The following is a 23762-nucleotide window of genomic DNA, read 5'->3' as shown; positions in this document are numbered from 1 at the left end:
TCCCTCGCCGCCGTTTCTCTCACTGATCTGTCTTTGCTATAGCGATGATCGGCAGCCGGCGTGTCGACCTGTTCAGGCGCTGTACCAGGCTAACAAATCCCTCACTTCATTTTCCTCAAGCTTGCCCTCCTCTACCCCGGCCCTACAGTCGAATTCCTCTCGTGGTAACCCGCCCGAGTTCCACTTCGCCACCGAATCTCGTGGTATCCGGCAAGCTAAGAAAGTTCCCCGTGGGGGTATCGGACTTCAGTAGAATTCGCAAGCTCCCCGGAAGGGCATACTTCGACAAGACGGGATATATTTCTGAGCTTGAAGAGGGGGCTGGAGTCCAGCTCGTTTGCCGTCCTAGACGGTTTGGAAAGTCGCTCACCGTCACTACGCTGCGATACTTCCATGGATTCCAGTTTCGCGACCAATACGATAAGCTTTTCAAAGTGTGTGGTGGAGTCCTTACTGCTAGATTTGTAACTTATGCTTAATAGGGTCTCAACGTGGATGAAGCTGTCAGCAATGGCACCATTCAACCTGGACGATATCTTCTTTTGGAATTTGACTTCTCCCAACCTACCCGTCCTCACGACCTTGACCAGTCTGCGCAGTTCATTGGGCAACACATAAACATGATGCTGTCGATATTCATACGTGATTACACCAAATATCTGGGTGAATCGTTTGCATCGCAGACGTCTACTTTTACGGAGAAAAGCCCAGCCGAAAATCTCGCACGCTTAATTCATGCTGTTGATGGAACGCTTCGAGACATTCATGAGAGAGGCGAGAAGGACCATCCGCTCTGGAATGTACAAGGGGTATATTTGTTCTCAGCTAACTACTGAATACATTCTAATGCATCTAGATCTATCTGCTAGCGGACGAATACGATGCTTGCGCCAACGATTATATGGATCCGCACAATCCAAGGTTATGGTCCGATGCCGCACCCTCTCGTCTCTTGAAGGGATTCTGGTCCAATGTCAAAGCTGGCGGGAAGTTGGGTTACGGTATTCAAAAGGTATACATCACTGGCGTCACGCCTCTGCTTTTAAGCGATCTTTTCAGCGGTGCGAACGACCAAGAAAACATCTCTTTCAGTCCATTGATTTCAACTATTTGCGGATTAACTCGATCCGACGTGCTAGAAGCACTTAAGGTCATCTGCAACAATGAGGAAGAGGTGCAAGCGCACCTGAGGGAGTTGGAACACAACGCTAATGGCTACCACTTCTGCGATGAACAGAGTGTAGAGCCGGTGTTTAACACCCATACTGCCCTTTCATATCTTGAAGTGAGTAAAGAGACGTGCCAGCTAACTTTAATACTAATTACCGAACATATAGGCAATTAGGCGGGGGAAGAAGACCTAAAGCTGTGGAAGCTCCAAACTCGGAGGTCTCTGAGAGCTTCTTAGAGGCTTGTGCAGGAGCACCTAGAGCGGTGAACGAGATACAATTAGCACTTCAAAAGGACGAACACGGCGCTTACCGAAAGATTCCATATGACACAGTGCTCCGCAGCTTCAAACTATCCGAACTAGTAAGTTAAGTTCCATTTATCAGTCGGAGAGAGTATGCATAGTGTGTTATCTCACATCCTTGTCTCCTTAAAACCTCCAGGCTGCTAGTGAAGGCGACATATCTGCATGGCGATCTTTGATGGTCTACATGGGCGGTCTGACTTTTGATATGAATGATCCATCGAACTCCTTGAAGATACCTAACCTCATAGCAGCGAAGAGGTTTGGATTCGCGCTCCTTGATCGACTTGATTTATACCATTTCATGATCAATGCCGTACATACTCTTGCGGAAACTGGGAACCCAAAGGACGTACTGGCTGGGTACTGTCACATGATGCGAGAGCGTGATGTCTTCGGAGACGCATTTTTAAAGAAGGAGGAACACCACCGAGACAATATTCGGTGGGGTATTCTACAAAACGACGCCATGCAGTCTACACTTGAATATCAGGTTACGAAGGTAAGACCTCTGTTTATATCCAATAAAAGCGAATATGAAGCTGATCTGCGCAGGTGAGTAACAGTCCAGGTTTTGTCGATCTCCTCATTACAGACAATAAAAACCTCTACACCCTTATCGAGTTCAAGAACATCCAAATCCCCTACCTGGAGCTTAGCGGAGAAGATAATATTGGAAAAGTGAAAGGACTCGACGCTATGAAGCTAAACGACATTCTTAAACTGAAATTCAAGGGCGACAAATACCGAACAGGAAGCATCAACAACTGGATTGATGGAAGAGGCCATGGTCCGGTATCTGGAAGTGTCCGCAATCAGCTTCAGTCTTACATTACGGGTCCTACCGTCCAAAAGGAGATTGCAAACAAAGATTTCCGTGCCTTTGCGGTGGTGATTGTTGGATCACGCCAGATACTCGTGAGGGAGATGGATAGGCATGGCAAGTGGGTCAGCAAGTTTCAGCTTGTGAATGGGAATCACCTTGATAAGATGGCAGGGCTAGGGTCCAAAATGAGACACTAGAAAATGAAGGGTGGTGGTTTGGCAATGAAGGGCAGAGGCCCATGCCTTGTATGAAGAAGGGCTAACTTTCCCCGCATTCACCAACCTCCACGTCACCGCGACGCTTGGGGGTAGATGAGGAAAAAACAAAAAAAAAAAAAAAAAAAAAAGGAAACACAAGAGGTTCGAACACCCCTCCTGTATATAACAGGGTTATAGATGAGGCGCCGCAACTAGCGAAAGTTTTTAGTTAGGTTCAACTTGGGGAGAACGAATCCCGAACAGTATCAACAAGTGGACATCAACAGTCGCTGGCTGGAGCATTACGTTTACCCATCTGGGACCAATGAAGCCAGGCCGGCAAGACTCCCTTTCTTATGTCCGCCGAGAACGGCATGGACCCGGGAGAGCGGCCGGCCCATCTGCCCGCCCTGACCCAAATCGAGGAGATGATTATCGCCCGGTCGCATGTGCAAATGATGGTCTATCGCTACCGTGGCCACCAGTACCACTACTCGGGACACTGTGTCAGTTTCATGCAAAACACGATGAAGACAGTCGATATACTGCCTAATCTGCCCGCGGAACTAGACGTGGTGGTGTTACGGCCCTCGGATCGCGTCGTCGAGAATGATCTCTGCTATCGACGCCAGTTTCGGTCGGATTTCCGGGTTCGAAAGGGACATGTCATGACCTGGCTGCGGTTTCTCCAGGCGCACCACCCGGATTACCGATATATCACCATTTCCCCGGACCGGATCGACGCTCTACCGATCGATGGCGACATATCCTCATCATTTCTCGCTCTGATCGACGAGACGAGTATGGAGGAACCCCCCGTGCTCGAACAACCGGCTCCCGTCGAGCTGCCCCCGCCGAATTCTCAATCAATGGTCCCTAATCTTAATGTTACCGCGACCGAGGTGGATCTCGTCGTACGAGAGATTGCTAGCCGGAATTCCCCCCGTCCCAGCCTTCCCGCACCCTCGATTCGACAGACCCCCATCGACGAAGCATTGGGCAAAGATCGGGTCTTTGCCATGGCCTTCCCGACATTGTATCCGACGGGCCAGGCCGATTTCAACACCCCCCCGGATGAGAAAGGTGAGTTTAACCGATAACGCGCGACATCTGATGTGCTTTCACGACGGCAGGTTCGGCCGGCACCCGCGCTGGCGGTTTTTTGTGTTCAACCTTCTTATGCGTCATCGCCGATATCTAAGCACAATGTATCGGTATTTGCTAGATATATCGCCGTTATCATTGTCGGCTTTTCTATTTGGGTATACCGTCGTCTACTTCACAGGCCATGGACTGGATCCGATGGAGGATATCGTACGGCACAGGACACCGTGATCAACATCGTCCACGCGTGATCCATAGACTGCATCCGATCAAGGGGGTCTACCCATTCCTGGGTGGGCCGTGGATTGGATCAGATGGGGTCAGCCAATTAGAGCACGTGATTAAAGCGTAGCGTTAGCAAAGCTTTTTTTAGACTCCAAACCCCCCCGCGCCCGCGAGAATTATCGAGGGTTCAATTTGTTCACGTGACTAGAAAAGGTAAATCACATGATCTTTCAATCACGTGATACAGAAGGCTTGGCAATCTCCAACGCTGTGAGCCCGGGGGGTTCGCGGCCAGCCTCCAAAATACAGGAGCGTAGCTTTTACCCCCCGCGGATCCTGTCCACGGCCTCTAGTAGATTTTCCAGGCCACGGCGGCACTCTACCCATTCCTGAGTGGGCCATGGATTGGATCCGATGGTCAGCCAGTCCAGAGCACGGGATTAGGTAATTATCGGATTATAGATTTTCCGGGCCGCGGCGGCGTTCCACCCACTCCTGGATGGGCCATGGACTGGATCCGATAGAGTTAGCAAATTAGAGCACGTGATTAAGTGTCGGATTAGAGCTTTTCCGGGATACGGCGCATTCCATCCCCTCCTGGATGGGGCCGTGGATTGGATCCGACGGGGCCAGCCAATTAGAGCAAAAGGATTTGGTAGTTGCCGGATTATAGATTTTCCAGATCCCGAGGATTGGCCAATCACGTGAATGGTTGTAGTGCGCCGCCAAGACCAATGTGGCCGGCTCAACCACGTGATGCCTCGAGCGCAGCGAGGCCGGGGGTTTAGGGGCTTGCCCCCAAAATACCAAAGCTACGCTTTTACTCCGTACCCCCCGCGGAATATCCTGTCCGCGGCCCCTAGTTAGCTAGTCCCCTATGGGCTTAGCCCCGCAACAGGGTGTATGAAATCAAATCAAACATCTGCCCAAGAATCGCCAAGGCGTGGGAAAATGGCTTGGCCCTGTTGTAGCTGGTCCTGCAGGTCACTTAACCCCCCACCCCCCAAGTCGCCAGGCAACTCAACCAGTTCCACTCAAACGAGAACCTTCGAACGCATTGAGGCCTGAGGGTATAGGGGCTAGCCCCCACAAAAGACAACTTCTGTAACATACAGAAGGTACGCTTTTACCCCCCTGTGAATATCCGCGGCCCCTAGTTAGGCTTCTAGTCGAGACGTAGGTGATGGACGGGGTCAGCTGAGCCTGCATGTTTGCAGCCGATGCAAGTCAAATATGCTATGGAGAAATTGGGGACTTAAGGGGGCCGAAGTGCCGGCCGTGAGGATCGGGGATTGAGAAAGTGATCGAGGCGCACTCGAAGAGTCGAGGCAGATTTTGAAGGAGCCGGTGGAGAATCGAGGATTAGGAGAGCCTAATGCGGTAAGGGGGGAGGATTCAGGCGGCGTTGAGGTGAAGTACTACAGGGTACATTAGGGTGACGGAGGTGAGAAAGAAAAACAGGTTGAAAGGAAGGAAGGGGTTCTTATAGACGCCAAAAGCACCATACTCGAAAGGGCCGGGCCGTCCAAACTGGAGGCGCATTTCCCGGCAACAAACTTTACATCAACAGACTTCATCTCCTGGAATGAATCAGTTAGATTTTCTTCACACTTCTGCTCAATTGGAGGCTCACAGGGTCATAGTTCACGAGAGCGGCACCATTGGTCCCAGCGCTTGTGCCATCCACAGTGATATTGTTGAACAATTGGGGACCTATCGTTCGCAACAGACCAACTCGTTCTGCGACACTCGCTCACTAGGCTGTATCATCATGGTTAGGTAGCAGCGTTGACGTACGTTGTTTAGATAGGTATATAGGTAGGCTCTATCCCGCACTCGTTGGGAGAGCCAGAGCACTCCCTCCATTCAAGTTGCACAAGAAGTTTGACAGATAGGTCACCAATTGTTCAACACCTGTTTACGCACGCCGTTGACCCTCCTTCTCTTCTTCGGTATCCATCAGAATCGCGTTGTTTTGAGGCGCTCGACCGATACGCTGCCGCACGGTTACGCCATGAGAATTCATAAAAGGAGGAAGAATAAAGAGGGTGAAGTGGTGCAAATCAACGTTACCGACGTGATTCAGCCTCCTCAACGGGTTTAGACAATCCTTCCGAATTCGTTGAAGGGCCTCGGCGGGCCCCGCCGGTTGCCTGCCATTGGCCCACTGTGGCTGTCGACAGCCTTGTGTGCCCGCGTGGGAGCCTTGTGGCATGAGTCTGCCACTGTCTACGAGTATTTAGGATAGTCTTGCACCGCTTTCACGTCCTCTGTCTCTCGTTTTGTACTTCATAATACACTGGATAGAAATATCATTGTCGGATCTTCACCCTTGTTCCATTGTACGACCCCACCCTGACAGAGTTGATGCTGAACTACTCCTGTACTCGCCTTCCTGCGCGCGCGAGATCTCTTCCCCGCTTACCTGGGCCTCAATGGCAACGTCCTCCTCAGAGACAGAGTCGGAGAGATCTGAGGCAACAGCGACAGCGCTCTGCGTCGTCAGTAAGAGAAGAGTCAGACTCTACAAGAGGCGCAACAGGCGCAGGAAGAGGTGAAACTCTGTAATAGGCTCTGCAACAGGGCCCAACTTTAGGTGGACGTTGCAGTACTTCCTACGGAAATAATGCCAAGAACAAGGTGCAAATGGCCAGATGGATGTCATTTTGTTACGTCTCCCACATCCTACAGCCAATCTCCGAAGTTCATTTCGATAGCTCTTAGATTGACTGGAGGAAACAGAGCACTCTTGTCCGGGCTTCTAACGCCTCCACAGTCTGTTTCAGCCCTTCTGGATCCGAAAAACAATGTTGCAACAGTATAGTCAACCAAGATTCAGCGTGCGCAGCTGAAGCCCAGTTAAGATGGTTTGGGCGAGACTAAGAACAATGCTGGGGACGCCCAAGACGACTACGGCCCAGACCGTCCAAAATTTTGCAACATCACGACGGTCCCGCCACAGCGTCTTCCAGTTGTTGGGGCACTGGTTCTCGACATATTCCTGCAGCGCCCACAGGCGATCGGCGAAGTACGGGAAGTCGGCGTCGAGGATGTAATTGTTCTTAAGGTCGAGCATGTCGAGGTCCACGAAGAGGGCTTCGTCCCTACTGTCGAGGAAGCAGAGGCGCTCGAGCAAAGGGTCGGCTTGGTCGCGCACAAACGCTGACGGATGTGGTTTGCGGCGCAAGAATTGGTACCTCTTGAATAGCGTGCCCTGAGAGCAATGTCTTTTGATCAAGTTCCGAGCGTCAGCGTGTTGCCCGAAAATGACGCGGTAGGTTGCCAGCACTTCACGGAAGATGTCAGTCGGGATCAACCTTTCCACCTCGTCGTCGAGAAATTTCTGGAAAAAGCTGGATACATTCGGTCAGAACGTCGGATTTCCCCGGGGGAAGACGGCCTTCAACAAGCCAATGCAGCCATACCTGTCTAGAAATGTTTTACTCCGTCCCGGCAAGCATAGCATGGCGCAATATGATGGGATGCGGAACAGTTTCAGAGTCTTGGATCGGATATCGAGCTCCAGATGTTCGCAGATCGAAGTCGTCCAGCAGATTCGTACATTGAGTAGTTCGGAAAGGGAGTAGTAGTCGACATTCTGGCTCTTGAGGATTCTTTTTGCGACAGAATTCTCAAGGGTCTGCTTCTCCAACAGCTTTGGCTTGGGTATTGGACTCATGCGGCAAAATCGATGCAACAGGTCATCAAATGATACTGTGAAGTCGATGGCTTGTGACGGAATGTGCCAGGTAGCCATCTTGTGAGTGGGACATCTCAACCGGGGGTCACTGTGGACTGCCATCTGAAATTGACCCTCGTCGGGATTCGTGACCGGGGTGTAAAGCATTGTCAAGGCCCCGAACAAGATGAAAACTAGCTGTGCGACTTTCATCCTGTCGCCCATGTCGGCCCCCACAAGACCACGGTTGCTCAATTCCGTGCACAAATTCCCGACGAAGACATGCTTCTTCTCGTTCTGGAATACATCGGTAATTGCAAGCAATAGTTCATACAGGCGGCGTTTTGTCCCGGCGGCTGACGAGTCGCGGAAAGACGGTGTGCGGATCACCTGGACCAAGTCGGCGGGTATGCTATTGAGAACGGCGTCCACCGTGGCGAAGAAAGCTTTGGACATGTCATGGAGATCCTGGACCGGCTGATTCGGTCCCAGAGACACCATTCTTCTCAGCAAGTCCGTCTTTTGGTTGTTGACTGGCCCTGGATCATGTCAGTCAGCGACTCGTTTCATCGCGACGAGGCTGGGACGAGTCAAAGAAACTGCCTACCGAGTGCCACGCCATTTTCCACGTCAAATATCTTGCTCCTGCGTCGAAAACGAAGTATAGAAGTCATCTGATGCTTTTTGCCTTGGTTAGATACATGCTCGAATCTGGGATTCACGATAGGTAATATAAAGATGCGAGGTTGCACGTATGCATGCAAGCAAGGTGTCGCACTTTCAGCCTCAAGCAGCCAGCTTTCCGAACAGAATTGTCTTCAATGGCTGACTGATAGCCGAAGGCACTGCCTCCGGCCTAATATTCGAGAGGCTGGTTAGGTAAATTCTACAGTTCTTAGGGTAGCATAGCCCCCTCTTCATGGCAGTCGCAGGGTTGCCATGCATGAATAAGCATAGTGTTGACCGGGCACGGGGATTTTGCCGCGAGGAATCACGAGGGACAAGGCAAGACGAGTACCTTGTAACGAGTTAGTTAGGGTCTTGTGGGCCCCCGATCACTGTTGGCGTTCCCTCCGCAGCCGCCCAACAAGCAAGCGGATAGCGGGGGTTGTTTTCTTTACTTACCGTTTAAATAACGAAAATTTACGCCTCGCTGATTTCAAGTGTAAAATTGACAGAATTTCAAGGATCCACTTTTAGTGTCTTGGTAGTTGATTGGTTGATTGATTCCCGTGCCCGTGCAGGCTGCTCGGCCCATTGGGAACTAGCTCTACCATGTGATCGTCTATTCTATCTCATGCGTGGCTAGGGTTGCGGACTTTTGGTCTTGGCACTACCATACTTATTGACCACTTTTCCCAGTTATTGCGCATGGGGTCGTAAGCACCCAGGGCAGCGTCAACAGGGCATTAATAATGACGCTGGCGCTAGAGTTGTATTGGGAGAGGTGCAAGAGCGACGTTCAAGCGGCCACGCCAAGTTAAATAGCTTTTGCACGAGGTGCAATGTCTATTTATGTATTAAACAACAGTGCTACAGGCATTGGTATGTATATTTATATAGTAATACTAACTAATTTGCATAGGAATGGCTCCACAGTTGTGGAATGGTACATGGTATGGAATGCCAAGACCAAAGTCCGCAATCCTGGCCGCGCATGAGATAGTCTCAATACCCAGTTCTTAGTTTTCCGAACCCTACTGTACCGGTACAGGAGATTCAGCCACGTGATAGCGCCTAACACTTCGTGGCATCTCCTGACCATACAGGAGACGCACGAGAAAGGAAAGTGTGGCGAGGACTAAATTGGTAAACGCGACGGACGGTGTCGATAATTTGGGTAGATATACGGTTAGGAGGAGGCCTTGCCAAGCCTTATCACATGATTTTTCATCGTCTTTGACCAATCAAAGCGCCGAATTTGGCTTCAGCCAATCAGCGTCGCGGCTTTCTTGACACTGGCTACACTTACGCTCCGCTAGGATAATTTGCACCTTGACGCGAGGCGCGCCGGATAACTGCGCTCTAATTGGCTCCTGCCCCCTGATTGAAAGAATTTCGAAAATTAAGCAGTACTTTAAGCACGTAGTTAGCGCGCACTGGTACCATTCTTTACTATAATGCACGTGACATATTGTAACACTAGTGAAATTAGCGGCTTTTAGTGGAAGATAGTTCTCGAAAAGTGGGGCTGGCGTAATTTACGAGGAAACTTTTACGACGCAAAATACGGGATTTTTGAGGGTTCTTGGCGCCGAGCAAATGACGATGAAATGACGGCGTTCAGCGTATTTTCTGACTCCAGGCGCCGCCCCCTGAACTGCTTCCCTAGGCCTCAGATGTTGGCGTGATGGGCGCTCGAATACTGAGTCCAACATTTCCGGGCGAGGTCGCTCCCAGTAACGGATCGTAAATAAGCGATCTTTTGAAACTGTCTGCCATTTAAGCCCCACGCTAAAACACTACATTTGGTGCACGCCTCCGTACTTTGATTGTGAAAAGTAGTAGTTAACGGTACCATGCCGCTACCAACCAACTGTACTCTTCGTCCTCCGTTTCTGGACGGACACTGATGTGCCTCCCAATGTCTTTCCAAAGCCATCTCTTGGTCTCCTCAGACACTCGCCTCAATTCTCTGGCAGTCTCGATCTCATCTTCGGTCGAATTGGGGTCCTTTTCGATTGCAATGGCCTGTTGTCTTCCGATACGGGCGATGAACGCTTCTCTCTTGTGGTATTGAGCAAGTGCCATTGCACTCTTGAGATTTGCCCTAACGCACGCAGGTTAGCGGAGCCATCTTGACTTTCAATCCTCACCAGGAACTTACTTTGCTTCAGTGAGAAGTCCCATCTGCAGCTCCAGAACAGCAATTTTGTAGTGAATAGCAGACACACTAAGATGATGGGGTGTCGACTTTTCGGCCAACGTACGGGCAATCTGGAATTTGCCCAGTGCTCCCAGCTTATCACCCTGATTCATCAGCAAGGTTGCCCAGGTGTAATGTACCCTATTGCACTTGTTAACTTGAATCCTTGCGTCGCAGTCGATTCGGCATGCCTTACCCGATCAGGAACATGTCATTGGAGAATCGATTGAGGACCCTCTCTGCGGTTTCAAAATACCTCACTGCATCATCGACTTTACCCTTCATAGAGTATACCCGCCCAATGTTCAGATGAGCGAGACCCTGGTACTCTTCGTCCTTCAGATTGTTGTCTGCCCATATCTTGTCAGAGAGCGCGTGATTGGCCAGGGCTTCATCATATCGTCCCTCATTCAGGAGTATGTTGGCTGAATTGCCATAACTGATGGCCAGGTCGAGATCGTCCGGCGCCAATTTCTCCTCCCTAATCGAAATTGCTTCCGCTGAATACTTTTGTCCCTCGGCCATGTCGTTGAGTTCCATTGCAAGTACAACCTTCGTATTGCACAGGTATGCATATATAAGAGAACGCTTGTCTTCACAGGCGTCGAAAGCAATTCGGAGAAGGTCCTGTGACCGTTGGATCTCTCCGATCTCTTGTAGGTACCACGTTGCATTTTTCAATAATTCGGCGAAGAGTTCACTAGATTTGATTGGGGTCTTGGACTTTTGAAAGGTGTCAAATGTGCGAGCGAGAGCCGAGACGTGGGGCAGGTATGACGCGCATATATCCCAGACGTCCGTCAATGACTTTTCTCGACCATACCGAGGGAACTTCCGGTCGAGGAGGCTAACCAGTCCATCAAAGGTGGCCTGAAGATTTGGAGGGTCAGACAATCCGTGTTCGTCGTATAGAAAAGCTTGCTGAGTGAGACGATGTATTGCCAATTGTTGTGGCGGCTGCGGCATCTGCATCTCAATCAAGGCTTTGTCCACAAGCTCATCAATTGCATTCTCAACTCTAGCCAGTTTGTGTCAGGAACAATATTTTGCCTCACGGAATGGGATTTACTTACACCTCCTCGTCATCACAAAATGCTGCAAGGTTGGCTGTCTCCAATGCTTCGCCAACTTCGAACAACTCGCGCGGTATATCATTCGGAGCACAGAGGGAGAGAAGCCCTAGTAATTTGCTGGCAGATGTATCCTGAATGTCGAGGAACTGAACCCTCCAAAGGGTGCCTAGTGCATGGTGAACCCCTTCTGCTTTGCTGTTAATAATGGACTTGGCCATTTTGGTGTATTTCTCTCGGAACAGCGGAATCGTAAGACGCTTCTTCGCAATGTAACATGCCATCTGTTTGATCCCTAGTGCCAGGCCGTCAACTTCTTCCAAAAGCTCTTTTGTCTCCGCGATCTCGCCGTTGATATCCGCTGTAGGGTCTCGAATTACTCTCAAATGATTAAATAAACGTAGGCTGTCTTCCGGGTTGAATTTCTCAAGTTGGAGCCGAGTAATGTTTGGATCATTGACTGCAAATGACACTGATTGATAGCGAGTGGTGATGATCATTGTTCCCGCGTCTGGAGGGAGATAGTTGCGCAATATCTTCTCATCGTCGACATTGTCATAGATCAGGAGCCACTTCCTGCCTTTTGTCCCTTTAGATGACTTTCAAAGCTAGTAGCTGGATGGGAAAGACACACTTACTGGTTTTGTCTAACCAGTTCTTCACCAACATGTAATTGACATCTTTGTCCGATTTCCCGTTGGCTCCCTGAAGTAGAAGACGACAGGCCATCTTGTTGTAAGATTCTCGCAGCACGTCAGGATCCTCGGCATTGAGCCAGAATATCGCATCATATTTTCTTGCTTCTTTGTATTTGTGGGCGGCCTTCAGAGCTAAGGCGCTTTTCCCTGCGCCGCCAAACCCTGAGATGACAACAATACAAAGCTTGGAAGCCTGCTTCCTGTTCAAAGCCGCATCGATTCGCTCCAGATCTTCTGAGCGCCCCAAGAAGTTTTCATCCGATGCAGGAATCTCATGGCAAGGAAAGCCGGCGGCTGAGAGGTCGACCCCTGGCATCTGCTCGAGAAGCTCAATTTGGGCTTGTGCAGGTCTGCCGAGGTCTCGCTGGGTGTTCCTCCCTACCTCCATCTCTTGAAGTCGTTGCACACGCTTGACCGCTTCTTCTATCTGTCCTAATGCTTTCAAGAAGTTTTGATTTACCTGATACCAACTTTCTTTGACAATTTCGTCACCTCCCTTGCCTGAGGAAACAGTTATTATTTAGGTACGTTCAGGGATACCTGAAAAACATGCCTCTGGACTTTTTGGACAGGAACCGCACGGTCGCAACCCAAAATTCTATCATGGCTTTGAACATCTGAACAAGCCCCTGCCTGTAATTCTCTTGCTTGAGGGGTTCGGTATACTTCTGAAACAGCTCCAGCTGCTCTTTGTACTTGTCAAGGATATCGATTATTCTGCGGGCAGCAGATTCAAATTCTGCACAATACTATGCCCATCGATTGTTAGGTCGACCTTTCAAGAGAGCATCTACGTTTAGCGCTGGTGCACTGGCAATTACTGACCTGTACTGCGAGATAGGCTCCTCCTGATACCAGAGCGAGAGGAATGGATCGGGCGGGCAATGCAGCCGTGAAGAGGTGCAGCACCTTCTGCAGGATATCAAAGAAAGGGCTGATCTGAGACAGCATACCTCGGAGTCTCCCCTGTGCAGAATCTTGCAGCCTCTTTCTCAAGTCCTCGTCTATCTGCTGAGGCCCTTGAAATTGTCTAATGACCTCGAGCTCAGGGTCTTGCAACTTTTTCTCGCACTCGTGGATGGCCTCATTCCACTGTTCTTCAAGTGCGACGGCTTCCGGGCTTGTATCTTATTAGAATCTCCCAGGCTTGTGGGAAAGTAACTCACTTACTCTTCGGCAGACCCAGAAATTGGTGTTGCTGGCCGTGGAGAGGCCATGTCAAAGGCTCTTCCGAAGCTAAGTCGAGTAACAACTGTTAAGCGCTTGAGACTGATGAGCTCCTGACTGATCGCCAAAAAAAAAAAAAAAAAACCATCGACTATAAAGGAAGTTCATGGAGACGTCCCAGACCGATACCGACACAGGGCAAGCTGGAAGACGAGAAAAAGGCGAACGCAGCAAACCTGCTGAGCCAGGTATCTCTCACCGGTTATGGCTTGCATGTTAGTGATATCTTTTGGGCAGCCATGTGACGATCATCAAGGTGGCGTTTGAGCTGCGTACCCAGGGGGTACCTGCCACACGATTGCGGGGAGTGTCGAATTACAGGGTGAATATCGCGCACGCATCCGACAGGGCATATGAGTGTGGCTATCCCGAGGCAGATTTCGCTCGCCGGCCTAACTGAGGACTTCGTCGAGTTGCGACTTTTGGAAACTGCAAATCTTTATTTCTTCTTTAGAGAAAATCCCAATTCGGGTCTTATGTTTGGAGATACATCAAATTGGGAATCAGAAGAAGACGATTAGAAGGTATTGCATTGGGAAATTGGATAACAATGCCCTCTTGACCCAAGTCCAATGCATTCAAGCACATCTTACAGCTAAGAGACTTCCGCAGAGACAACTCAGCAGTTGCATCTCATGCATGTTCAAATCCCCTTCCCACGAGGCCACGAAAAGATGTGATATCATTGCTTTCTTGTTTCCGCTATCGATCTACGGGTCCCGCACGTCAGACAGCTTAGGTGGCACCAGACATGAGCGAAAAGTATCCTGCCACTTCTACTAAAATCTTCTTATAGATTCTTCCGGGAACATTCCTGCAACCATGTGTTAGATAGGCATGTAAAGGACAGAGATGGCTAAACGCTTACCACCTCGCTGGCTCCCACTCATCACCTAGTTCAAGATTCAGGTCCTTCCATGGTCTGATTTTGTCTCTGTCGTCTGGAAAGCCCGTTCTATCGACGGAGTCGAAGGGGTCCTCGGAGTCGGAAGAGTTTTCTCCGAAATGTTGATCATCAGGCTGAATTTCTGATTGAGTAGGAGGAGACATAGTAGGATTTGATAAATGAGGATCCAAAAAGGGAGCACTGTTTTGTGACAACCAAATCTCCAACTCGAGGACGCCTTTTTCAAAGAAAAACGGTAGGGGGGTTGATGAGACCAAGACGGTGTTGAGTAGTTTCGGAGGGGGATGCTCTGCCTTTTTTCACTGTACCCTGCAAAAGAGGGGGATCAATTCGCAACTCGAGGTGACGGACTGCAGCGATGAGGATGGGACATGAACTTGACGGACGCTAACCTTAATCACGCCACAAATGTACTAAATAGTACGCCAAATCCCGCAACTCGAACCAATAGTGTATGGATATGCATTCACAGCTCTTCTTGTTGCAGCAGCCCATGCAAGGAGTCCAGCTGGCCTGATTGTGCATTGCGAAAATGGAGGCAGCGAATCGGAGATAGCTCAAACTTGCATGGGAAACTACGGGGAAAAAAAAAAAGGCCTCGGTCAACAGTCATCTGCGGAATTCAGAGATAAGACAATGCTTCTGGTCTCAACACTCTCTCTCGGCGGGGCCTGGCTATCTGCCTGGGGGTTTTCAAACGACACGTGGGGGCAGACTGTCAAAAATGAGCGGGGAGGAACTGATGTCGTTGGCTCAACTTACATCTTGCCCCGGAGCCTGCCTTCGTGTCATACATGACCATCACCATTACTTCTTCTGGTGTCTGGTGTGATAGCCAGTACCATTTCTGGTTCTTGTTGTACTTCAAGTAGTACAACTCCGTGCGGAGCTGAGCATAAATTTGGTCGGATGCAAGTAAATCATCTTTATCGACGGTCCGGAAGTCGCAGAACGCGAGAGGATTGTCATCTAGACGCTCGACGAGCGGTCTCCAGGTACTTACCAAATCAGAAAAAGCATTCACAGAGAGGAGATTGCTCACTTCACAATACGATATCGATACTTGCGGTGCAGCAACTGCGGCTCGCCTATGGTGTTGATGATTTTCTTGATCAAAAAGGGTCCGCCCTCAAATGTTATATCTGAATCACGTTAGGCTGTCGAGGCATGTTGTCGATCAGCGCGCATACCATCTGTGATCTTTTCAATATGAGATTGTAGTACCAGGCGACATGACTTACTATGAGCACCACGAGGTGGAAGGTCAAAGTGCAGTGGATTGTTGACATCAATAACCTCTCCAACGTTGATAGGGGGGCCATTTTTCCTGAACTGTTCAAGTCAGTACAGCACTCCGAAAGAAGCGTCAGGCCAATCACCCGACAATCGAAGCATATGACTCTCTCGACATTCAGAGCCTGCTTCAGAAACTGCTCCGTCTCTATTTGATAGCGTACAACGTCCGAGTGCGTAAGTTGCTCCTTGGGAAGGGGAGTAAAGACATATTGGAAGTTCTGAAAGCCGTACTGATCCAGGGTCACACCCTTTAACAGCCGAATATCGTGGATGACGGTGCGTTGCGGCACCCAATTCACCGTGTGCAGGGTCCCGTCAATCTTTGAGGCGGGAGATATATTGACAGCAAAAGGCCGTTCCTTGAGAAATCTAGGGTCATCGACAATATACTCGATGTGAGTCTCGATGGGTTCCATTTTGCCTCGACGGCAAAAGACCGTAGACGATTAGAAAAGTCCGAAGGACTAAAGCACGAACAGGCTAAATTTGAGTCTTCAGCCAGGGAGGATGACCAGCTCGGTTGCGACATGCTGCGACCTTGCTCTGAATGCCGGTCTCTTGTCAAGTTCGGTTCCAAGAAATGGGAAGTGGCGCTGCAGCGTATGGGTCTGCTGCGGGAAAGCCGGGCTGCGGGAAGTATCTCCAAGAATAGTCAGTGGGGAAATATCATTGTTCTGTTCTGAAGACCCGCGGAAAGCAGACACCGCGCCTCGATCGCTCGTATCTAAAGGGCTGCAAGACTGTTGAGAGGACTCCCGCGCAGGGATGACGGGTCAAAGGAGTTGTAGAGATCTAGTACCTAGGCGAAAACCCTGAGCGTCTAGGGGTGAGACTTGGTCACCTTGGCTGCTTCAGATTCAGCGCGTGATTCGGCGATAATGCTAGCCTTTGGGCTAAACTCTGAGCGAGGCGTGCGGGACCGGCAGAGGCCATGAGGAGACGCCATGTGACCATTCAGCTGTTGTCATTGTGGACTAGCGGGTTATTCTTTGTACTTTGGTACTTTGCAGTTTCCGACCTCAGCCTCATCGACGCGGAAAGTTAGAACTTGCTTGGGACGGAGAAGTCCTCGATGCTCCTTCGCTCATACATGCCGCTCAGAAGCAAAGCCAGGGAAGGGATACATTCGCCTCTGGCCAATAATTAATTAGGAGGACAGGGGGATTAGAGCACAGCATTTCGGATTGATTGGTTGACATGGATCCAGCCATGACAGGAACCAACGGGGCTGCGGACGAGGGGCAGCAAGACCCGCGCAATAATGCCCAAATTCGCGCTCACCGGTCAAACTGCAGTTGTGCGCGCCCATCCATCACTTTTGTCCTACTGGAAGAAAATGTTGTGACCTGCAGATGTGGTGTGGTGATGCGCACGTTGGCAGTCTCTAACCTAGGCAGACTCTGCTGTCTTGGCAGGTGGCAGCGCAAGTCGAGTCACGATCACGACGTTGGCGTGCAACATTCCCGCGGCTGGTCGTAGACTTTGTCAAGCTCCCCAACTCTCTACCTCTTCTCTGCCGGCGGAGACAACGGGCATCGAAACATAAGAGCGAGAAATGGCGGCTAAGAGTACCTCGTTGGCGATTCGCCGCTAATGACAAAGGGGACTAATTTATTTGCAGTTGACTTGTTGACTCTCAGCGCTGCCGATTTACAAGGACTCTTTAGTCGAGGTGTGGTCACCAGCGTCGAAATCATAAGCAGATATCTTGATCAGATTGAAAAGCACAACCATGCGGGACTGAAGCTTAATGCTGTCATCTCAACACCTCCGCGAGACGACGTGCTGGCCCGCGCTCAAAAGTTAGATGAAGAGCGGGCGCGTGGACTAATTCGGAGTCCTCTTCACGGAATTCCTATCCTTCTCAAAGTAGCTCGTTCTACCACCTCCATTTTGGTTGCCCGATTGACAGAAACAGGATGTTTACTGTACCCCAGACTTGGGTATGCCGACAACTTGTGGCAGTTTTGCGCTGGCGAAGGCAAAAGCTAAGTCAAATGCGAAGATCGTGGACGCACTGCTCGCAACCGGTATGATTGTCATTGGAAAAGCCAATTTATCGGTAAGCAAGCATGCTGGGTCGATCCAACCAACACGTCAAGCGCTAAATACCTAGCTAGGAACTTGGTAGTCAGAAGGGAGCCGCATTGATGGCCGGATGGTCAGCTGTTGGCGGTCAGGTAAGGCGTACTGAGACTCTTCGTCGAACTTAGCCAACAGTGACTTCCAGACCCAGACTCCATATGTCAAAGGAGGAGTTGTTCCAGACTCACCATGGCTGGGCCAAACGGTAGGCCGCAATACTTTTGTTGTTTCATCTCCTGATCAGTTTACAGACACCAGCCGGCTCATCATCCGGTAGTGCGGCTGGAGTAGCAGCTGGTTTTGCACCGTTGTCACTTGGAACTGAATCAGATGGTTCGCTCATCATGCCTGCTGCCCGCGCCGGACTCTATACCCTGAAGATCACGCCAGGGACAGTCGACAACACAGGTGTCCAGCCAGCATTCCCCCAGTTGGACTGCCTTGGTGGGTTCTCAAGGAATGCTATTGACCAAGCCCACCTGGTCGCCATACTGCAGGGCCATCACCCGGAAAAGTATCTCCCTCTGAATACATCCTGGAGCGGCCTCAAGATTGGCTTCTCGGACCCAACCAAGTGGCGCTCATACCCCACGGCAATGGAGACCGTTGAGACCTTCTGGCAGCAAACCGACAACGCCATGTATGCGGCTGCTGAGAAGATTCGCTCCATGGGCGGCAGAGTCGTTCAGTCTGTCCCTGTGCCATCCTGGGATGACATTGTCCAAGCCATGCCAGACTTTGAGCAGATGGAGGATATGAACCGTACGCAGTGGTCAAAGACTTGGACCCTCGTCAGAAACTGACTATCTGTGCTAGCCTACGCGTTCCGCAATTGTTTCAACCATTTTCTAGCAGGTTTCGAAGGTGCCCCGCAATCTATCGCAGAGCTAGTTGAGTTCAACAACGACCACGCAAGTGAAGAATTTACCGCCCGTAAGCTCCCCGCCTCCATTCTATCTTGAAAGGTCGCTGATATCTTCAGGCAATGATAATCAGTGGTTTTTAGAGACCGCAAGAGATGACTCTACCACCAAAGAAGTCTTTGACAGAAATTTCAAAGCCCTCCGAGACTTCGCTTCGGGCACCATGAAGAGTCTGCTCAAGGAATACGACATCGATGTCGTTCTGGGGCCCTGCGACTCTCGCACAGGAAGTGTTGGGACGGCTTCAGGCTTCCCGGTGGCGAGTCTGCCATTGGGATTTGCAGACTTCAACGGCCGAGGCTTCTCGCTCCATATGCTGGCGCCGGAGAACGAAGAGGCGAAGATGCTGCACGTTATGGCGGCATGGCAGGCGACGTTTCCAGAAGGTGTTCGTCCACCGCCCATCCTGATCGAGAAGTAAGCCTCTCTTTTCCCTGTTCATACCTCTGCTGGTCGTTCTACACGAACGTACAATAATGAAGACCTATTAGTCCGGATGATCTTGGTCCCTCTCTATAGCATTGTTGCCCATCCCGATCTACATGCTTCTTGCCTTGCCCGGTGGGGCGCCTTTGATAAGTTGGAGGCGGGATGGAATCAAACTAACATGGTGTTCACTTAGCGGCCTGTCCGCTGAAGGAAACGGTACCGGCATTCGAATTTTATTTCTCGTTCTCCTCGCCCTGATTGCATTCTTATGGAAACGACCGAGAAGGTCACGTTGGCAACTATAGTGGGAATGTGGGCATCGGAGTTGAATACCAATTAGTATCTCCTGGTCTATAGAGGTCCGTCTGTATGAGATCCATCCGTCGTGACTCTTGTCAAAAGCTATTCTTGATCTAGGCGGCAAGGCTGTCATATGAGGCTGATTGATACTTCACGAAGGTTCGTCAGCAGAACACATAGGATGACCACCTAGAGACAGAGAGGAGGTGCAGACCAAGTAATAAGGCCAGGAAGGAAGATTAACGTATCTGCCAGAGCAGCATGACATCTTGATATTGCCCCCAAAACGTACCGACTGCCCAGCGAACCAGCGAAGGAATCGACCTGACTTTGACTTTATGCAAGAACTTCATTTATGGCGGGCCTCGGAAAAATGTGATGTACCTTGTATCGCGGAGCCACGCCAAACAACGCTTAGCACGCACGACTTACAGAGATAAAGTGTTGCTGTTGAAGACGAAGTAGCGACCTTCGTACCGCAAATGCTTAGGAGGATGTTGAGATTGGCTGAAGCCAATCAGAATCAACGTTGAGCCTAGTCACATGACGCGCGAGCAAAAGCGAAGGACAGTTCGGTACTGTGCACAGATAAATCACATCAGTGCCGAGTTGACCGAGGCCATCAATTCAATGTTCGGATGGTACCAAAACGTAGAGATCTGCGATGCCTATCTATCTGGCCTACTTTCCCACTTCTGGTCTTGAAAGTGCTCTGCCCGACTGAAAATGGGCTGGTGCTCGCAAGGGAACCAGTATCTAAGCGCCTCGATCTATATGCTCCCAATCGGACGCAATGCAACCATTTCACTATGGTCCCATGCAGATCGTGGCGGCACTTCGCCATGCTCATCAGCCATGAAATCCAAGATTGAAAGATGGTCTGCCAATGTTCACTTGTCTCACAAGGAGGTCAACTTTCCTGGTGCATGCTGGGTCGTGAGACAGCGGCAGTTTATAATAATCCTGGTGGTGTCTCATTCAGACCCCGTTCGCGACAGTGTCTCTTGCTCAAACCACCGCCATGACTCTGAGCACAAATGAAGCATTTCAATCCATCGTCACGGACAACAAAGACTCTGCCAGTCCAGAGACGTACGGTAAGCATTACTTCTCCAACGAGATGGAACAATGACTAACGCTGCATCGTAAGGCCCTATAGACACGTCTGACTTGGCTTCGGTCACTGTCGGTAATGGAACACTCCACCTCAGTAACCTAGGAGTTTGGTCTACCAAAAACACTTCTCAACCATTAGCATCATCGCTTTCTCGTTCGTCATCTGCAATAGCTGGGCGGGGGTGTCAGACAGCATACAAGTTGCTTTGCTGCAAGGTGGACCTGTGACGCTCATCTATGGCATCCTGATCAGCAGCATTGTATTTGGTTGCATTGCTCTTACCATGGCCGAGCTTGCGTCCGTGTACCCCACAGCAGGCGGTCAATATCATTTCGTGTCTGTTCTCGCTCCGGAAAAAGTTCGCAGAGGCATGTCCTATGCATGCGGACTGTTGTCTATCTTTGCTTGGATAGCTATCGGGGCATCGGTTGGCATCATAATCGCCCAGCAAATCATGACACTGGTCATTATCTACGACAGCACATTCGTTCTCCAGAATTGGCACGTCTTCCTCATCTACTAGGCGATCGCCGTCTGGGGCCTTCTGTTCAACCTTTTTATTCTGAAACGAGCTTTGTGGACTCATGATATCGGCTGTAAGGTTCCACCAGGGGCCATCGGACTCCATGGTGATTCTCCTTTTCGAGGCTGCCAATGAAGGAGCCAAACTGCTGGTGGAGGAAGAATTGTGACTGATGCTAACCTAGCTGCCTACAGTCACCGTCACGATAGTGCTGTTCATCGTGACCTTTATTTTGACGCTCGTGCGCTCAGTCCCTAAAGCACCTAGCTCCTTCGTGTGGACGACTTTTATCAACTATACCGGTTGGCCGGACGCGATCTGTTTCATTACAGGTCTCTCAACATCCTGCTACATGTATGCAGGACTCGATGCCTCCATGCACATGGCCGAGGAGTGTACCACTGCAGCCCGAACTGTCCCGAAGGCCATTATAAGCCCTGTCATGATAGGGTTTACAACAGCCTTTCCATTTTCCATTGCCACCTTGTTATTCCCTCACCGACATTGACGCCATCATTAACAGCACCGTGTAAGTTAGCTCTGTCTCTCTCAAACGTCGCGAGTGCTGTTCTGATGATGGTCACTCTAGATTTATTCCCGTGGAGGTGCAGATGGAAGGCCTCCATTCTACCTCACTGGCGTTTGGTCTGACTGTTGCCGGTCTCTTCCTAGGAATATTCGTCATCCATGCTGTCATTGAGACCACCTCACGCATGACGTGGTCTTTCGCTCGAGACAATGGCTTATTCGCATCTGATTATCTGTCCCAGATCCACCCTCGCCTCCAGATCCCCGTTAGGTCTCTATTGAGTAGCTGGGTCCTTCTGGCGATTTGCGGGTGCATTTACGTGGCTTCCACTACAGGTACGCTCGTCTTGCAGGCATATAGTGTCTAGGTCTCTGATCCTAAGCTGGTCAACTGACAACCCTACAACAGCATTCGATGCCTTAATCGGTTCCTCGGTTGTGCTACAGATGATGACGTTCATCATACCTACTGCCCCGCTACTCTATCGTAGGCGTAGTGAGGAGTATCTACCTTCGAATCGCCCATTCGCAGTCCCAAAGCCGATCGGCTATACCGCCAACATCATCGTCTGCTGCTTCGGTGTTGTCACGATTATCTTTTTCAACTTTCCTGCCTTCCTGCCCGCAACGGGCTCGAGCATGAGTAAGTGAATGGGGAAGTGACCTGCAATTGGCCCCTGCTGACCAGTTCATTTCAGACTACACCTGCGCTATACTTGGCATTTTGCTGGTTCTTGGGCTGTTGAACTGGTTTGCACATGCTCGCAGATATTACCAGGGCCCAATCATAGAGTATAGCACGTAGCTTCGAGGGTCTAAGTTGTTCCATGCCATTCGAGGACAACATGTGTACGTACAGTATGGTCAGCCGCACATAGCTCGTGTAGGGGCTACTGAGGTGGACCAAGGGGTTCTTGATTAGGCTCTACAGCGCAGGCCGGTAGAGCCAGGCACGACTATCGACAGATCTCAGGAAGGAAAGTCGCAGCTCCTTTTGGGGCCCTCATGGCCCAGCACATTGCATGAGGGAACTCGACCAGCAAGAAGACTATTTCGGGCCCTCAATCAGAACTTTAATAGCCTTTCCAGCCTTGACATCTTCAAACGCCTGCTCGGCCTCATCGAAGCCGACTTTCCTACTGATCAACTGCTTCACATCGACTCGGCCACCGGAGACCAAATCCACCGCCATCTGGTAATCGCCAGGTCCGTAGCGGAAGCTCCCTTTCACCGTCAATTCCTTGGTACATGCTGCCATGATAGGGAAAGTGATCTCGTCTCGGCCCATACCACCCTGCACATAAGTACCGCCCATGCGCAGGACGTGAATTGCCGTCTGCACACTCGGTTCCGCGCCACTGGCGTCGATGGCCACGTCGGCTCCCATTGGAAGTTCATTTTCGTCTTTTAATCTCTGCGCGTTTTCAGCCGCGGACACCTTGGCCGGGACAAAGGACGATGTAGCAGCAAACGCTGTGGCAAACTCGAGTCGTTCGGTGTTGATGTCCACGGCGACAACTTTCTTTGCGCCCAACGCCTTCGCTACAGCGCCGCACAGAAGTCCGACCGGGCCGGCCCCAAAAATCACCGCGGTGTCTCCTGGCTTCAGTCCCGATTGCTTAGTTATATGCACGGCCACCGACAGTGGCTCCATTAAGGCACCCTCTTCCAACGTCATGCTGTCGGGCAGATGGTAGCAGCAGTCTTCAGGGAGGACGTAGTACTTGGCTAGGGTGCCGTCGTAAGGTGGCGTGGCCGCGAATGCCATGTCGGAGCACAGATTGTATTTACCTTCTTTACACCGCACGCAGCGTCGGCAAGGAATGCCAGGCTCCATGGCGACACGATCTCCCTTTTTCAACGTGGTTACGTTCGCGCCGACATCAACGACCGTCCCTGCGGACTCATGACCCAGGACCATTGGGTCCTTTACCACGAAATGTCCTATCTGGCCATGTTGCCAATAATGAACGTCCGAACCGCAGATACCGGTGTAGTTGACTTGTAGGAGGACATCGTGCGGGCTCGCGAGCTGAGGGATCGGGCGGTCTTCGAAGAACACATCCTTGACCCCGCGCAGGACGAATGAGTTGTTCTCCTACGCAGTGTGTCAATATTTGTACAGAGCATATCGCGCAACAAAGTACTTCGACAGACCCTGGTCGATGTTTGGGCAGCCATGGTTCGAGTCAACTCAACGGACGAGAAGGCCGCGCAGGAGGATGGATGGCAAATGAGGGGTAAACAAAGACGTACAGGAAATATATGTGCAAGCTTGCTTTTTTCGA

General features: G+C 50.6%; 9 protein-coding genes across 9 annotated transcripts; 3 read left to right on the top strand and 6 right to left on the bottom strand.

The window, feature by feature from the left end:
• Nucleotides 1-44: 44 nt before the first annotated feature.
• Nucleotides 45-2497, top strand: Z518_02329 (uncharacterized protein; the record flags this gene model as incomplete). Its single annotated transcript, XM_013419357.1, has 6 exons — nucleotides 45-434; nucleotides 483-740; nucleotides 857-1289; nucleotides 1346-1533; nucleotides 1614-1976; nucleotides 2030-2497. 6 exons carry the CDS (start codon nucleotides 45-47, stop codon nucleotides 2495-2497), a joined length of 2100 nt encoding a protein of 699 aa, XP_013274811.1.
• Nucleotides 2498-6650: 4153 nt separating this feature from the next.
• On the bottom strand, nucleotides 6651-7961 carry Z518_02328 (uncharacterized protein; the record flags this gene model as incomplete). Its single annotated transcript, XM_013419356.1, has 2 exons — nucleotides 6651-7179; nucleotides 7252-7961. 2 exons carry the CDS (start codon nucleotides 7959-7961, stop codon nucleotides 6651-6653), a joined length of 1239 nt encoding a protein of 412 aa, XP_013274810.1.
• Nucleotides 7962-10013: 2052 nt separating this feature from the next.
• On the bottom strand, nucleotides 10014-12527 carry Z518_02327 (uncharacterized protein; the record flags this gene model as incomplete). The annotated part of the gene is made up of 5 exons (XM_013419355.1): nucleotides 10014-10275; nucleotides 10333-10512; nucleotides 10568-11389; nucleotides 11445-12021; nucleotides 12080-12527. The coding sequence occupies 5 exons, from the start codon at nucleotides 12525-12527 to the stop codon at nucleotides 10014-10016; spliced, it is 2289 nt and encodes a 762-aa protein (XP_013274809.1).
• Nucleotides 12528-12669: 142 nt separating this feature from the next.
• Nucleotides 12670-13356, bottom strand: Z518_02326 (uncharacterized protein; the record flags this gene model as incomplete). Its single annotated transcript, XM_013419354.1, has 3 exons — nucleotides 12670-12888; nucleotides 12965-13259; nucleotides 13310-13356. 3 exons carry the CDS (start codon nucleotides 13354-13356, stop codon nucleotides 12670-12672), a joined length of 561 nt encoding a protein of 186 aa, XP_013274808.1.
• A 745-nt stretch (nucleotides 13357-14101) lies between these two features.
• On the bottom strand, nucleotides 14102-14416 carry Z518_02325 (uncharacterized protein; the record flags this gene model as incomplete). Its single annotated transcript, XM_013419353.1, has 2 exons — nucleotides 14102-14180; nucleotides 14235-14416. 2 exons carry the CDS (start codon nucleotides 14414-14416, stop codon nucleotides 14102-14104), a joined length of 261 nt encoding a protein of 86 aa, XP_013274807.1.
• Nucleotides 14417-14875: 459 nt separating this feature from the next.
• Z518_02324 (uncharacterized protein) lies at nucleotides 14876-15985 on the bottom strand (the record flags this gene model as incomplete). The annotated part of the gene is made up of 5 exons (XM_013419352.1): nucleotides 14876-14988; nucleotides 15036-15271; nucleotides 15316-15415; nucleotides 15464-15605; nucleotides 15653-15985. The coding sequence occupies 5 exons, from the start codon at nucleotides 15983-15985 to the stop codon at nucleotides 14876-14878; spliced, it is 924 nt and encodes a 307-aa protein (XP_013274806.1).
• Nucleotides 15986-17124: 1139 nt separating this feature from the next.
• On the top strand, nucleotides 17125-18998 carry Z518_02323 (uncharacterized protein; the record flags this gene model as incomplete). Its single annotated transcript, XM_013419351.1, has 8 exons — nucleotides 17125-17137; nucleotides 17191-17438; nucleotides 17488-17631; nucleotides 17690-17749; nucleotides 17800-17859; nucleotides 17906-18416; nucleotides 18471-18587; nucleotides 18637-18998. The coding sequence occupies 8 exons, from the start codon at nucleotides 17125-17127 to the stop codon at nucleotides 18996-18998; spliced, it is 1515 nt and encodes a 504-aa protein (XP_013274805.1).
• A 1329-nt stretch (nucleotides 18999-20327) lies between these two features.
• On the top strand, nucleotides 20328-22279 carry Z518_02322 (uncharacterized protein; the record flags this gene model as incomplete). The annotated part of the gene is made up of 9 exons (XM_013419350.1): nucleotides 20328-20403; nucleotides 20457-20495; nucleotides 20612-20886; nucleotides 20947-21019; nucleotides 21141-21396; nucleotides 21470-21475; nucleotides 21536-21810; nucleotides 21884-22117; nucleotides 22173-22279. The coding sequence occupies 9 exons, from the start codon at nucleotides 20328-20330 to the stop codon at nucleotides 22277-22279; spliced, it is 1341 nt and encodes a 446-aa protein (XP_013274804.1).
• A 243-nt stretch (nucleotides 22280-22522) lies between these two features.
• On the bottom strand, nucleotides 22523-23655 carry Z518_02321 (D-xylulose reductase A; the record flags this gene model as incomplete). The annotated part of the gene is made up of 2 exons (XM_013419349.1): nucleotides 22523-23572; nucleotides 23632-23655. 2 exons carry the CDS (start codon nucleotides 23653-23655, stop codon nucleotides 22523-22525), a joined length of 1074 nt encoding a protein of 357 aa, XP_013274803.1.
• Nucleotides 23656-23762: the final 107 nt, after the last annotated feature.

This window comes from Rhinocladiella mackenziei (assembly GCF_000835555.1).
Source record: "Rhinocladiella mackenziei CBS 650.93 unplaced genomic scaffold supercont1.2, whole genome shotgun sequence".
Classification (NCBI taxonomy): Eukaryota; Fungi; Ascomycota; class Eurotiomycetes; order Chaetothyriales; family Herpotrichiellaceae; genus Rhinocladiella; species Rhinocladiella mackenziei.
The sequence above is the reverse complement of the archived record's forward strand: the minus strand, read 5'-3'. Positions and strand labels throughout refer to the sequence as shown.